A 16,806-nucleotide genomic window follows, 5' to 3' on the forward strand; every position below is an offset into this window, starting at 1 on the left:
CGATCAAATGGAACTAGAGGCCTCATGTGTTTTTCAATGGGTCAGACGCCTTCAATCGCACAAACAAGATTCTGTGACGTCATCGAAAGTTGCCGGAAAGTGGCTGCGGATTCACCACTACTTCACACGCTTTCTTTAATATATCCATTATGTGTTTGAAGTTTACGCTAAAATTTGTATTATTGTTATCAGGACAACGTAGTTTTTTCTAATGAACCAAACTTGTATTGTGTCTTCATGGCGCCTTTAAATTCATGAATCTTTCCGCTGGGCGCAGAGTCGCAGATAAATAAGCATAATCAAAACTAAGTGTTTTTATTACATTTTAAAAGCTACATCATAGATTCGGTTTTCATTTCTGGCAGTCTGGCAATCGGCGTAACGTAACACATAAAAGAAAGTTCTCCGGATGATCTTCCTTTCTCTCCGGACGACATTAGTGGCTTGTTTCATCTTAACACGTTGACTCGTTGACTCGTCGTCGTCATTTTCGCTGTCTGAACGCTAGAAACCCTGCTGCAATACCCTCCGAATATATCTATTTCTAAGGTGACAGATGTATACTTCTGCAGGTGGAGTGCTGACTCATCTGGAGCGTGCACAAATGAAAATAAAACGCATTTGCTCGTGTTTTTGTCTACGTTAATAGATTAGAAGGCTTATTTCGGTACTTGCCATTTGTGTCCAGCCCTGAGGGCTAAAAAAAATACGGTGGTTGCACCGCTCACTACAAAGTTTGCGCAGGTAAAAGTATGCTGGCCGCGCAAGATTCGTATGTCACATCTGGCGCTCGATTTTTCCATGTATTCATATGGTACTTCCGGTCCGGAGGCAGTCCTCGAACTGCCCGCGGACTGTCCAGGACTGGTAGATCGAGGACTCCCAGTGTGTTTATAGTCTCAAGGATGTTTACAACCTCTCTTCCCCTCCCTCCCTTAAGATGCGCCACTGTTCAAGTGGCCGACATCGTGCTGTGCGATTGATATCAACATTGCCCTTCGTAGATGCCAGGGAAGTTGACGCGGGTTGTCTTGGGGTCTTCTTCCGCTGGCGGTATATAATGGGGTACTTAGCGTTTCAACGAAAGCCTCGTTTGCACAGCTTCCGGGTGCTTGTGCATGGTTTGGCGCGCGAAGTTTTCGAACCTGCAGTCTTCTAGACGTTCCCTGTCTCTCATCTTCAGCCGTAGCATGAACTTGGCTTGATGGTTCGGTTTTCTTGGCCGTCGAAAATCCCGCCGCCAATTCTACCACCCCTTCAGCAGCGATGGTGCTCTACGGACGCGTTTCAGCAACTTTGAAGGAGTTGGCTCAATTTCCCGAAGAGAGTCCATAGAAATCAGCCTTCGACGTGAATTTCGATGTCATCATCGGCCCCTCTCCTGGTCGAGGGGGTTCAGAGAAGGGGCACTCAACTGAGAGTGGAATCACGGGTGCGCGGCTGCTATAAGTCCAGAAACGATTGATGCCGACTAACAGCCCAGCCTCGCGTACTAAAAGCGCTGACTGACATCATCCATCCCTTTCATGCACCAATACGGTTAACGTACGCCCAATGAAAGATAAGCAGATGCGTGAAAAAAAAGATGCTTCGGCTTTTCTATCCCGGTTCCCTCTCAGGTCAGGTCTGTATGGGAAGTTACGCGTCACAGCTGATCCACCGCAGCAGAAACCGAAAGTAAGCACGCTTTGGAAGCATCTAAGGCTGATGAAAAGGTCGCGGTTACAATTTGCCCTAAAATACGTCGGGCAGTACCTGGTTAAATGCATCACACTTGATTGCAGCTGAACGCTTGTTTGTTCATTAACATGATGTAGACTACTCATTTTGCATCGAGTCTTTAAAGACCTTCCCATACCGCCCATAATTACCACCTGTCATTGCGTAACGAAGGCCTTGAAGAATTGGCTCAGTTGACCCAAGATCTTCGGTCTTCTTGCACAAATCCATTTTTAAAGCGAAGCTATCTATGTCTCACTGATGGGGTACGTCGGATCGAAAACGCACCGCACGAAAGCCAACTTTCTCTGACGGTGATGACTATTGTGGGCGAAGTGAAAGAAAAAAAAAACGCTTCTCATGGCCGGAATCGAACCTGGGTCCGTCGCGTTATGAAACCGCCGTCTATCCGATTACGCCATTCCCGCACGCTCGGAGCAGGTTGGATTTAGACAGGGGTGCGTGGACGCAGAAAATTAGGCATAAAAATGATGCACCCCTCCGCCTAACGGCGAAAATGGTTGAACGCGAAGCTTTCTTCTGCGAAACCAAATGGCAAAGGGTCAAAGTCAAAGCCGCTGCGATCAAAACTCCGAACCGCCTGCGAGTCAAAGTCTAAACTCAGACGACAGCCAAGAAATCCCTCACGAGAAAGCTATCGTGTTCGACCAGCACGATCCTTAGGGGTGCATCTTTGTTTTTAAGAACTTCAATCTTAGGTAGTTGATTAGACAGCTGCTCAAGTACATGCCCAGTTACTATCACTGTTTTTTTTTTTTTTTTTGCAAAATGGTCCTATACTTCAATCTTAGTTTGCAGTTCACTGTCCTTTACACCATGTGTTTTTTTTTTCGTTCAGCCATTGCACAAACAACTCATACATGAAAACTTGTAACTAATATGAAGTGACCATTAAAACCCTGCTCTTTGGCGTTCTTTGGCAAAACAGCCAGCCGTACGCCAATAAACAACGCACGCAACAACAGCTACAGTTCGCACCATGCAGTTAAAGTGTGCACTGGTGCGTGACGATGGGAGAGTGAAGGCGCAAACATTGCACGCCCCGCAGAAGGCGGCTGATGTATACCTTTACCGGCCGGGAGCGCTTTCGGCTAACTGGCACCGCCCAAACCCTGCTTTCAGTGCATGACCTTCAGTGTAACAGGACTGAAAGCTGGTGTACAATCCTTCCTCGCTCTTAATTATAACTTTTCTTTCGCTCGGCTTGTGTACGCCTTGTTTGCGCAGCTCAAGGGGACCAGGGGGATATCATCCGTTTACTCGTTTCCTTTCTCGCAGGACATGTCCACCGAGCTGCTGACCAAGGACAACTACAACGTGATCGTGGTCGACTGGGGCCAGGCGGCGCAGCCTCCGTACACGCAGGCCGTGGCTAACGCGCGCATGGTCGGAGCTCTGGTCGCCGACATGATCATGCACATCCAGGTGAGAATTCCCCCCTTGCACACAATTGGCGCCCAACGTGGGGCGCCTACTCTCGACGGCACCATGAATACAAAATAGCCCTCTATATATAATTTGAAAGAATTTACTAGCTCTTGGTAACTCACCCAGCTCCATTCTAGCCACAAGACACGCTTTTTTGCTGAGGAAACGAAAGAAACATTTAAAAACATTCAAATTTCACGCTGCAGTGAAGTAATATTGGCAGGAGTAACGTGATGTGGGTCAGCGATCGAAACAGTTATGAGTGTGCGAACTGCTCGTTAGAATTCAAGTGTACGATCAAACTGCAACAGAGGACCCACTTGTTGAGATGGCGTTGGCCGACGGCTGCCAATCGCACAAACAAGATTCTGTGACGTCATAGTGACGTCACAGTGACGTCATAACTTTATTTGTTTTTTCTAATATCACTATTGTTTGTCGGAAGCTTTTCGAAGGCGCAGTAAACCCTCGCTGTAAAGCACAGCCCTCGCGACAGGAACTGGCTTTGTTATAGTGAATGTTAAAACTTTATAGATCATCATCATCGCTGCACCGATGAGTTCATCATCATCGGTGCCCGTATTCGCGCGCGAGCAGCTCACGCTCGAGCTGATTCGTCTTCGTCTAGTCGCCATCTTGTAAAATAGAACATCACCTCATCACCCGGACGTCGCGGCCTTTGGTCTCGCCTCTTTTTTTTATTAGTGAATACTTCGTCACAAGCGGGAATAATTTGGCACTCTACTGCGATGGTGAAATCCTCAGGCACACCACCCTCACGGAGCGTGGTTCTCATGCGCAAAAAACGACCGCCACGCCTTTGAACTGCGAGGAATGCGTTGTAACCTTGACGGACTTGTTTTCCGGAGCTAACGCAGCACGTTTTCGGCAATTAGATGCACCTTCTAAGTGTTTCTAGGATCTCATGCATACGCACGCACACTTTGCGGTATGTGCCTCATACCTCTAAGTACTTCTTGGAAAATAAGTGCGCTCCCTTTGCTTAGCAACTGACACCAATTTTCTTGTTTTATGTTTCTTGTTGACATTCCTCCCCCTTTTTTTTCTGCCGCATTCGAAAAAAATACAACACTCTTAAAAAAAAGGTCGGAGCATTCACTAATGGAATACTAACAACTTACTTGTCCCAGTTAAAATTACTAACCGAAGCAGGCAGGAAGCACCACTACCCCCACTAGTAAAGTCCCAGCTATAGCACTTTTCTGAGCTACATGCGTTTACTAACTGGCCATGCACAACCTAGTCATAAGCACGACCTTAATCTAGTGCTACCACTTCCTACACTCAGTTAATTTACTAACCATGCAGTTGTTAGTGCCAGAGCCTACGTACAAAACCGCGGAGTAGTAAGGTTCGTAAGGAGTTAGTAAATACGGCCGTTACTACCTTTTTACGACCTTTTTTATTAAGAGTGAAGTGCGTCATGCCGGTATTATTAACGAAAAACTCCTGCCAAGAATAAAAAATTCCGTGCTGAAGTGTCAGTGGAAGCTTAATGAATTAAACAACTTCAGCTTTCACCAAGGCTATAATTCATCATTCGAGCATTCCAACCAAACCCAGCCCCGAACCTGCCTACACGCACGTTCGCAAAACAGTTCTCCGCGTTCTTCGCTTTCGACTTTGTTTTGTCCTTGACAATGACCACCAAAGAAGTAAGAAGTGAATAGACAAAACCAAAAACTAAACAAACGGCGGTGAGACAAGCAGCCATCGCTTTCTCATTCATCTACCTGTCGGTTGGAGGGCCCTTCGCGAATACAAACACGCGTTGGCTGAACGTCCGTAACCTCAAAGCTCTCCAAGGTCTTCGGAAGGCGAGTTCGAACATCGCTTTCGCCCGCCGCCGCGTCGAACGTTCTCGTTCGAAGGACGTTCAAGCACACCCCGCTCTTGTGGAGTGAGAAACGTGCAAAGAAGCGGACGAAAGCCGAGCCCCTCTTTTAACGCCGGCCCAGCGGATGTTGTAATGTTTGCTTCGCTCCCATCGTCGCCTTCCCTGCCAGGGAGAAGGCCGCCGCCCCTGGGTAGTCTCAAAGCCATGCTCGGCGCCAAGTCAACACCGTCCTTGACTCATTGCGTCGGAACGTTTCTCCCTAGACCTTAGTTTGTTCGTTTGTGTGTTTAACCCTCATGTCTGTCGGTCTGTCACTATCAAAACATCTAAGTTCAGAGACATGATGACACATGCAAACCGTCGTCACCACGTTCTAAGATGAACTGACCCCCTGACCAACTTTCGCGTGATCTATACGTGATGAATCTAGTCACCCCGAATCTGATCACAAATTTGTGATCTAAACGTCCGAACTCAGTTCGTTTATATCTGGGCTTAGAAAAAATTTTAATTTGGTTTGAAAAAAAGTTCAGCTCAGTTTGGAGAAAGGTTCAAGTTCGGTTCGGAGTAAAGTTCAATTTCGCTTCGGAATAAAGTTCGAATCGGTTCGGAGGAAACACCAGGTTTAAGCAGGAAAACTACGGTGTACACTGAAATCTAGGATTCGACGAAATCTCGTCTGGTCGGGTAAAAGATGCGTAATTGAAGAAACTGGTGATCGCCGACCAAAGGTTTATTTAAAAAGGTAAAAAGATGTTTCGGCTACCATACGAAAGCCCTGTTCCCTCATTCCTTCATTACATGAGTGAACAAGGCTTCCGTGTGGAATACGAAACGGTTTTTTTTTAACCTTTTTAAATAAACCTCCAGTCGGCGATCACCAGTTTCTTCAACTATGTACTGTGTACACTCAGGCTATTGCATCGGTTTCCTAACCCTAACGCTAGATTAACGTAAAAATGACAGCTACAGCGCTACCACCAAGACTGAACCGACACCACCGTTAAAAAGAGAGAACCTGCGAACCTGTTGCCTTCTTTTGAGGCCATTTTGAGCCACGTCGACGGGCCAAATCAATTATCTACGAAATTCTTCCCAAGAACACCACTTCCCTTAATTCCTGAACATCCCCTCCGTTAGCGTGTTTGCTTTTTCACATTTTACACAAAACTGTCACAGGGTGACATTACATGAAATAAACGCATGTCGATCAATCAATCAATCAATCAATCAAGCTATTCTACGAGGAAATATGCCGAGAACCAAGGAGGGCACGCCCATTTAGAGTTGAGCGATCGCTGCTGGCTGAGACAGAAGTCATTTCTCTGTTCTGTGCTCAAATGTCTACACCCAGAATAGGGGTGTGGTTGAATCGAGCAACGAGGGCCTGTATAACTGGAAACGGCGGTGGGCGACACTGCCAGGCGTACAGATTTCTCCTGTAGATATCGAAGCCGCGACTTCAAGGACTGGAGTGCAATTAACAGAAAAGGAGAATAGTCTCTCCGCGGAATAGTCTAAGAGCGCACCTTTGCATTTTACACTCTCGCTGCTCTCTAAACTCCTCGTTTATTCTTCGATAACTCCGCACTTGTTCCAGATCTCACTTGTTTCTCTGGCATCTGAATGATAACGCTATTAATTCGTGATAACGCTTTCCCTTCCTTTTACAGAAAGAGTTTCTATCGTAATCTTCGATGGCTGGTGAAAACAAAAAGGTTTTAATGTAACCCTACTGGCATTGAGTGAAGTACATTAATCGCTAGGCTTGGCTTATCTCGGTCTGTTGCGGTTCAAGCTTATTCGAGTGCGTGACAAATAGGTGTTCGAGAACCTTGGACAAATTTGACGCAACTGCAAGTGCGGTTAACTTGTTTCACGGAAAAACGACCCGCTAAAGTTTTTTTCCCGAATCTCAATTTGTTTTCTTTGCTCGGAAAGGACGCTACAAGGAAATCGTGTACGCGCACTCCCTGTAGAGCTTACACGCACTCCGCGTGCAAACTATACTTCAACACGCACGGATTCACCGTTGGACGCTGTCCACATCCGGGGAAGCTCAGAAGTCGATGTCTGTACTTAGCATAGGGAACCGTAGGAGCGACCAGTGTATTTGCCGCAGAGCTCTATGCATTACATAAGGAAACGCCGCCACAATCGTTGCGCGCGTGTTCCCTCTGCGATGCCAACTATACTAGAACTGGAAGCATTGCGTTCGTATGCAACCACCGCATGTCGGTGTCCGTCTTGCACGACTGTGCCAATCTGCGACGACGGAAGCGTGAATCTTGAAAGGGAAGCCATATGAAAGTTCAACTTTATTTTCCTCGGGGCAATTTTAATACGTCTGACGGCAGAGGAACAAGTCCGGATTCGACAGCGCAGCACCTAACGTCACTAAATAAGCTGCGCTTAAGAGTACCGCCACTTCGTGCTCCCGGAAGCGACTGGGGTCCATTTTGTTTCTGGCTCGCAGTGTTGCCATTTCTCCCAACAAAACCGCCGCCAGTTGTGACGGGAAGAGTGTGACCGGCCGCTCTAGCGTCCGCGCAGCAGAGCGAGAGAGAGAGGAGAGGAGAGGAGAGGAGAGGAGAGGAGAGGAGAGGAGAGGAGAGGAGAGGAGAGGCGCCCAGAAACAAAATGGCTGCGCCCATATGTAGACAAATATTACGTGTTGCCAACCGACCAAAGAAAATCCTGGCGGCACATAACAATGAGAGAAAAGAGTGCCGATACTATAAAAGCCTTTATTTAGTGACCCTACTACACCTGTAAGCGGAACGTAAGACAGTTGGGGCAAACTCCCGTTATAATATAATCGCTTTGTTTGAATTCCCGCTTAATTCAAACCTTTTAATGTTACCGACTGTACCGCACGAGAAAATAAACCATTCGCTCTTTGAACGAAGTATCGCTTATAACGAAGTCTGTTTTCTGTTCTAAGGCTTTCGTTATTACCAGAGTTTACTATATTTGCAGCACCACGGATCGCAATACGTTAGTTACAAGCTTGGAGTTGGGAAAACATGCGACGGAAGTTAAGCCCTGCCTGGCTGTCCGAGTCCCACCCGCGCGAGCTGCTTAAAGGGGTCGTGAAGAGATTAAAAAAAAAACTGTGTTGTGCGCGCTTATAACCGTGGAACCTTGATAAACAAACAATGCATACCCGTTTCGTCATCCCATATCGGCAAATAGGTAAATAAATGCAGTTACGGTTTCACCGTGGCTTTCCTCCTCAACTCGTGAAGTGACGTTTCAGTAAGTCAGTAAGCAGCCAATCACAGTTCTCCCTCGTCTGCACAATATGTCGGCATAGAGCGGGCTTGCAAAGGGTCAGATAAAGCTACAACATCGGCGCCATGATGAAACTCGCCCTGCAAATGAACGGGAGACGTCTGATCTCTGATAGGACTGATCAACATGGTCGAACTTTCAGTCAACAACACCGGCGAGTGGCGCAGGCAGAAGTAACCACGTTTAATCTAAACTGGGAATTCGTAAACCGTTTACGCTGTTTTCCACGAGTCTAAACTGTCGTTTTGCTAGCCGATATTCTTGCACAAGTTTGCCGACGTGTCTCACGTAGCCTCTAATGTGAGTTGCGCGAACGTGAAACTTCTGAACGAGAATTTCAACGGCGCCTCCTAAATTCCAGAAGCGATGAATTGTGAAAATATTTGGAATTTATGTTCTTAAAAGGTCGTTCAAGCAGACAAAATTAAGCAAAAGCAAATGCATTTTCTCTTCACGACCCCTTTAATTCATCGGTTCATCGTCGCCTCTAGGCCAGTGCTTGATTATTACGGTGTGGATCTTGTAGATAAAATACAAGGGGTAGATTAAAAGCTGGAGAGTGGTGATAACCCGTGATAGATGACGGGAAAGAAAGAAGAGGGGGATCCTAAAATGAAGGTTAGAATTCAAGCTTGTAAAATCAATGGGAGAAAGAAACACACCACCAGTATTATAGTCCACCCGCGGGTATATGGGACGAAATAAACGTGTCCGCTCGTATTATATATATATATATATATATATATATATATATATATATATATATATATATATATATATATATATATATATATATATATATATATATATATATATATATATATATATATATATATATATATATATATATATATATATATATATTCCTAGCTACGATCGGCACACACTGGCTGATAACTAAACAAGTGAGGTAAGACTATCGAGGCTCAGTACAGTTTGGTTTCGGTTGACCTCTAACTTATTCACCAATGTCTAGTGGTACAAAATCTAGCGTTCCAAAGCCGAAGGGTGCGCCATTTAAAATCAACCACCAGAAAAGGGGACTTCGGCAGCAGAGGAAGAATTCTCCTTCTTTCCTCGCGGACAAGCTCTTTTCACTGCAAGTTTATTTTCGACAACGCAGAACATAGTCGCTAATTTGGAAAGTGTGGCTTTCGTGTGCGAAATTATCCCGCTTAATTTAGATTGCTTTAGTAACTCCGTCCCAGCACTTTAATCTTTCCACCCATTCCACTGCGGTCTGGGCTGTCGCAACATTTTGAAACGCCGCCAACTCCACACTCCCGCCCGTTAATATAAAACCGCAAAGTGCAAAGTGCATGGGGCGGAAGATGTAACGAATTAAGAATGCAACGGACGCAGCAGCCTGTGCGTCCACTCGCGATGTAAGTAGATCCAGGAAGCTAGCGACATTTTATTGCCGCCAGAGAACAGCAGAATGAAGAAAAATGATTCGGGCGTTGGGTTTAGCGTTTCACGTTAAGCGGAGTAGCGCTTTCGACCGGTTTCATTTTGAAATCGATCGCCGATGCCGCAAGAATCACGCGTGGCTTAGAAATGCGGCTTAGCAATGATCAAAAGCGGTTGTAGAAGCAGATGGCTTGGTAAACGTGCTCTGGGAGAAAGAGTACCTACCGCCTACAGGGTACGATTTGCTACACTCCGGAAATTAGCGTCACTATAAGTCATCTTTATTCGACGTTCAAGCTTCTTATTTATGGCGTGGTATGGAATCGTTGGAGAAGGCACGTGGCGGGTTTAGCGTGAAACGATTTTCGACCACTCGCCGGGCGCTTCTTTTACATGTGGCGTGCATTAAACGAGGTCAAGGGGAGAAGACGTTCGTAGACAGTGGCGTCACACCGGGTCCGCTTTGCTGCGGACGCCACGGGGGCTCGAGCGCAGTGCACGCTGGGGGAAGAGCGTGAAATTTGAATCCCTCCGATTACATTGGCACTGCGTTGCTGTGGGCACCGTAAATGCGGTTGAGAAATAAAAGAGATGTAAAGAGGCAGGGGGCGGTCGATTATGCCTCCATGTCGCGCGTTGCTGTGGACGCCGTGGTTGCTGGAACGCACCGCATGCTGATGAATGCATAGAGCGTTACTCTCTTGAAGGGGATTGGATTGGATTAGATCGGATTGGATTGAACTGAATTGGATGAGATTGGATTGGATTGGATTGGATTGGATTGGATTGGATTGGATTGGATTGGATTGGATTGGATTGGATTGGATTGGAGTAGGCGGCGGTATTACGCCACGGAGAAACTGGAAGCTAAGAATGGTTTAAACCACATGCATTATTGTTATTGCCCTGCGTTGCATACGTTTCAGGGGTGCTACACGATTGCCTAGCTGCAATTTACCCTGAATGTTTTTACGCAAAGCCCTTTGGTTTATGACTGTAAGGTTTATGACTGAATCTGCACTGAACTGCTTCTATCCCTCCCCAAGCCGAGTTGTGCAAATAATACGAGTGCATGCGAAAACCAACATCATTCAAAGATTTAAGATAACGTAGACATTCCTGTTTGAATTTGGTGGTACCCAGTCGAAAATGACGGCAACAAAAGCTTCTGTAGTTCGTCGAGTTTTCACGTGTCGTACTGTAGTCTTGTATTCATGTCGTGCCGTGATTCTGATGTCCAGTCGTGTGTCGTATTCCTGTCGTGATTTTGATCTTCCGTCACGCCGAATTCCTGTCCTGTCGTCATCCTCATGTTCCATCAGTAGTTGCACACGGTTTTAATGTTATTGTCAATTGTGACGAGTAGCGTAAATGGCAGTTGTGCTGTGGCTACAGGAACATTTGTCGCTTAGAAAATTGACTTTGTCATTGCGACAGAAATGTGTGTCGCAATAACAGATGGCTTTGTCGTAACAACAGGACTTCTGTTGTAACAACAAAGTTTTTCGTCGTGCGACAGGAATTCTTGTTCGGGTTTTGCGGTATTTCTATTGTGATTTTAAACTGAATAAGCCTAATTTGGACATTGGCAGCATGGCTTCATCATAACGGAGCCCTGCAATCATCGGTCCTTTAGGCTCCGGTGACCCTTGACGCCGACGACGTGTCCGATTTTGTGCCTCTTGCTCGTGCAGGACAAGTACAGCGTTGCCGGCAGCGACTTCCACCTGATCGGCTACAACGTGGGCGCCCACATCGCTGGCTACGCCGGCGAGAGGGTCAAGGGCATCGGACGTATCACCGGTAAGAGAGCCGCTACGGGGCCCTTTGAAGATACGGACACACACAATTGTGATTCAAGCAAAAGCAGTGACTTTAGTTATTGACAACGAGCCGAAAAATGGCCGGCAATCAACCTTTTCCGTAATGCGAAATTTCAGTACGAAGTACTCGGTGCAGGAACTGAATTCGTTATAAGCGGTAGTTCGCTAAAAACGGGCATGCTTAGTGCTCTCTGCGCTGCGGTTCGTGCCGCGAAAAACTTTGAATACGGCGCTTCCGTTACGATCATGTACCATTTGTTTTGCGATGATGCTACAGTAAACCTTCGCTTAAAAAAAATCGCCTCAAGCCCGTTCTACATGGTGCGAATTTAACTGCGAATTCGCAGCTTCGGCGGCGCCACGCGTGCGGCAAAACGACCTATTTTCGTAGCTTCGCGGCAGCAACGAAAATAGATCGTTTAGCCGCACAAGCGAATTCGCAGGTAAATTCGCACCATGTGGAACGGGCTTCATTTCGAATTCTCACTTTTCCTTCATTAAGTCTCCATAACATCTTGAAACATCTTGAAACATCTTGAAATCTGCATTTTGTGGCGCATGTGCAGTTAGATGACACTGCCAACTCTGCCAATGGAATCGTTGCTGGCACAACAAAATGGTTGCTCCCAGGACGCATAAGTTGGAAAGGTCTATGCACCTTTTCATTCTTTAAATTTTGATAACTTCTTGGGGTGGTCTGCTGCACTATGCTGAGCATGAGCAGTGAGATATCCCTGTCCACTGCGCCAATTTAATCATTCCTAAAACAATTGATTTATTGATTGATTGATTGATTGATTGATTGATTGATTGATTGATTGATTGATTGATTGATTGATTGATTGATTGATTGATTGATTGATTGATTGATTGATTGATTGATTGATTGATTGATTGATTCATTGATTCATTCATTCATTGATAGGCTTTAATGAGAAAGAGGCAAAAAGCTCTGGCGGGGAAAAGGGAATAAGGGGTAAAACGACTGCTTTTAGGAGGAAGGGGCTTAAAAGGTCTATAATGGGTAACGGAACGCTCACGAGTGACGAAACACGGAAACCACGAAGCGAAGACATGCCGTCGACGGGAGCCGCAAGCGGCGACGGCAGCTATGGACAAATGTGGCCGGATGCCAAGATGACTGGGACGCCTTTGTAAGGTGGTCTTTACGAAATAGCTGCGAGGTACCAAATTACGATCGTTTTCAAGTTGCGGTTTGGCACTCTTCCGAGTGAACTAGCGCTATGTAACTTGGTAGGCTTGCAGCTTTGTCCTAGGGGGGGAAAATTCTTTGGAACGCGTTAGGGAGTTCGCATTTCAATTTGGTTCGCAGTCGTGTTTCCTAAACCAGCGTGACCGCCAGAAAAGCAGCGAGAACGGCAGCTATAATATTGCGTATACTTACTTCAAAATTAATTGCTAATCAAGAAGGCAGTGAAATAAAGTTAAGCACGGGAATGGTCATACAGTCGTCTTAGCGGTCAAATGCGGTATGAATTTTTAAAGATACGTGAAAGAAAACGCGAGCCAAGGCTGGCTTCCGCAATAGATTTTAAATGCAAAGATTGAAAGATTATTGTCACACCTTGAAAAAGTGATTAAATTTGTTTACATCGTGCCGTGCTTACCAACTTTTTTTTGCAGTTATGAATTTTTCCTACCGCCAAAACGTAGTGTATTTTGTTTTGAATTTGGTTCAATACATTGAAGGTTATGGGAGTCTCAGCAACAAAATATAGATACACTACTGGAGCCGATGTATTAAACATCTTTAAAAAAATCTTTGATTTATCTAAATAAAACCAGGTCGGGTTCATGAAACCACACCAAGACACATGGTATACTGTATGGCCTCGTGCCTAAGCGGTATAAGCGGGGAGAGGCTGGAAGTGGCACCGGTGGGTTTTAGGAGACTCATTTGTACGGAGCTATCAAGTAAACTGTGTCATTTCCACATCGCCACTTCAAAGGTTGATATCTCAACGACTATACGGGACCTGCCAGCCCACATCACCAGGGCCTTTAGCGGCCGCCTCGGCCGAGGCAGCTGACTCAACTCCACCTTTCTGTGTCGAATAGAATTTCTATCTCAACCAATGGTCGGTCTGCTAGACGTACAGTCTTAGTTACCCAGGACCGCAGCCCTCAGCAGTGCAACATTCAAGGCATTTCTTTGGAGAAAAGTGTATCTATATGTATCTTCCTAAATTTGAAAGTTTACAGTGACGATAGGAACTTGCCGCATTCGCGCTAAACCTTTCACTAGAATGTTACGACAAATAACCACGCAAACGACAACGCAGACGACTTGCAAGCTCACAAGTTGGTGACGTCATCGCTTTCGTTGCATTTGCTAGCCTAATAGCGCAATATTTACAAAGCTATTGCAGAGGCATGTCGGACGTTCAAACGTGTCCGTTTCGCGCATGCGTCGTCTGTCCACCTCGCAGGGCTGGACCCGGCTGACCCGTACTTCGCCAACACCGACAAGGTTGTTCGCCTGGACCCTACGGACGCCGACTTCGTTGACGTCATCCACACCGGCGGGTCCACCTTCGACGCCAGTCCAAGTCAGTCGCCCTCCACTCATGGGCTTTTCTTATTTGCTTAACGTTGTTTGCTTCGTTTAAATTGAATTTCCGGCGTTTCAATGATGAGCCCTTCGCACTGACCGGCATCCATTGTGATCCTCCGTAAAAACAAGAAGTAACGTCTTGACCGAAGCATTGTCACTGGCGGTGCCATAGCCTCAAGTTAAGTCATCAGTTTCGCTCATAGTTGTGCCGTTATTTATTGACGTTAGTTGTACCGTTATTATGTGACGTCACTGAAGTGCATCGTAATGATGCAGCGGTGGAGAAGAAATTGATCGCGCAGCCGAAGAAAAACTGAAGCGACTAGGAAATGCTTATACACGCCCCGCCACATAAACTCTGAACAGATAAAGCAAACAAAGTCACCGCGACCTGCATAACCATTAAGAAAAAAAGCACCAGAGCACCAGCGCATCTTCCAGTGCTTTCAAGTAGTGACCAATCTTAAGCCCTTAAATATTTGAGATCGGCTGTGGGGGGCTGTACTATAGGTCCAACCGGTGAGGTTCCCTGCGACACAAACAGCATTTCCTCACCAGACAAGGATTTAGCAATCCCGGTTGAGTACATTTACTAAAAACCTCCCAGTAATTATACAATCACACTAACCGCCTTCAGGCACTCGATAGGCGTGGCTGCAGATTTTTGGGAGAGGACTTCGTCCTGCAGCAGACGCAACCAGGTTCAAGGTAAAGATAAAGATAAAGAAGCATAATATCCATTTTAATGCCCAGAGAACACAGACATAAAAGTAGTCGAACAAAAACTGCGAAATTAAGTCGTGGAAGCAGAATTCTTGTTCTGCGAATCTCCACAAACATTGTACCGCAGCTTTACCCCAACCACTAACTGCGTCGCTTTAAAATGAGGAAGCACAGCTGAAGGCAACATGTGGCCGAAGGAAGCATATGAGAGACGTTTCTTTACAGGCTTCTATCTAATTTGTATAAGAGCTTTACTGTGTTCATATCCAAGGTGACTCAGAACATTGGCTTCCATCACTTCTTGGGTGATGCTCAAGGTCAGGAAAGCTCGTCTCACGGACCTCAACGAGTGCAACGGCGTTCTGATAAGCGCGGCTAAAGGCAAAAAGTGCTGAAAGAAACGAAACTCAACCCAGGTGTTGGCTTGCAGGCGCTAATCTAACCTGTACAAGAGCCCAACTACGTCCGCATCCAACTTGTCGAAGAACATTGGAAACCAAAAATGTTTAAACTCTAGCCTCACGACCCTCAACGCAGATAACAGCACTCTGTTTAAAGAGCTTGCCAACGCTACCGGTCGCTCCGAAGACCCCAAGTGTAGCAAACCGATACCTTTATAGAGCATCGGAGAATCTTCTATTGGCATTGCAACGAAAGACGTCCGCTCCTTCTCCTACTCCTACTTTTCCACATGTGAACGTGCCCGGAAAGCCGATACCTCTTTTGACCTCGAAGAGACGCGCAAACTTCCTGCAACTTAACGCGAGCTTATCTTCCGTCGTGGTCTTTACGCGTTGCGTCAAACTGTCACGTTTGAACTCACCGCGCGTGGCTGGCGTGAAAACCCGCCTTGGACGCAAAGTCTTCCGCTGCTTGTGGCTGCGTCACGTTATCTTTTGGAATACGCCCATAGCATGGGTTAACGGGGAGATTCACGTCTGGAAACTTTTTTGCGCATGCTATGTAAATAAACTCGAAATGTATGCGACACACTTTATCGACCGGTCTGGACGATACCTTCTTTTTGTTATTCGTGCACCTTGCGAGCGATGCGGAGCTTGGTTACCGACGAGAGCGGAATTAATCGTTCTTATGTGGGCCACAGAGACTATATGCAACTTTGCTACATTCGAATTGGTGCCCTGCCGGAATGACAAACACTGAAGTTCGACGCTGACTCCATTTAATTAAAGCTAATTAACTAAAGATAAAAGCAGGAATACTGATGGCACCCTATGACTTTCCAGCACTTGTAGTACGATTACATATTTAGTGCAGCTTGTGAGGGTTGTCTGATTCCGCCAAAAAATGTGGTTGATGCCTCTTTCATAGGAATCGGTAAAACACGAAAGTGAAATGGGCTTTCACAGGAGCATTTATTGTGCATCCATATGATCTTGCACATCGCTATTTATATTACGTCGGTGTGGCACCGTTAGACGCATTAACGTCAGGCACTGGATTGCACGCGCCGGAACACTGCGTAAATGCGACTGAAATCACGGCCCTTTGAAAACCGCGCAAACGAAACCGAACCGACACCGAAACCGAAAGCAGTAGGTGGCGGAGGGTGCCACAATTCCCCCGCGTCCCGCGTACACGAAGAGGCTGGCATCGAGGGAGCCGACTGTCGGCGCTCATTAGTGTCATGATTAACTACTTCGCTTCGCCTCTCCTAGACGGCAGCACCATCTGAATGAATAAGGTAGTGGGAAAGATATAAGGCTCGTTCGTAAGCCTACTCGCGCTTGAATTGATAGCGCAGTGGGCATAGCGCTGCGTACCTCCCGTTGCGGCGAGATTCCGTGGCGCGAATCCGGATATGACGCGGGTGAGATCTTGGTGTACCCGGGCATAAAACACTACTTTCAGGTTAAAATAGTGGCCTTCCGTCGGTACACAAGGATTTTCAGCTACCACGCACAGATTGCTGCTCGTGGTTCATGTGGCTCCCA

The 16,806-nt window shown here is 46.4% G+C and overlaps 1 protein-coding gene across 2 annotated transcripts in view; it reads left to right on the top strand.

Moving 5' to 3' along the window:
• LOC144162836 (inactive pancreatic lipase-related protein 1-like) overlaps nt 1-16,806 on the top strand; it is a 107,174-nt gene that overhangs the window by 59,745 nt on the left and 30,623 nt on the right. For both annotated transcript variants that reach the window (XM_077693518.1, XM_077693519.1), the window contains exons 3-5: nt 3,019-3,165; nt 11,425-11,533; nt 14,004-14,123. In XM_077693518.1, the coding sequence (XP_077549644.1) occupies nt 3,019-3,165; nt 11,425-11,533; nt 14,004-14,123 (376 nt within the window). The remainder of the gene's footprint in view (nt 1-3,018; nt 3,166-11,424; nt 11,534-14,003; nt 14,124-16,806) is intronic.

The sequence above is a fragment of the Haemaphysalis longicornis genome, unplaced genomic scaffold, assembly GCF_048455015.1.
Source record: "Haemaphysalis longicornis isolate Haplotype H1 unplaced genomic scaffold, Haemaphysalis longicornis Haplotype H1 scaffold_12, whole genome shotgun sequence".
Taxonomy (NCBI): Eukaryota; Metazoa; Arthropoda; class Arachnida; order Ixodida; family Ixodidae; genus Haemaphysalis; species Haemaphysalis longicornis.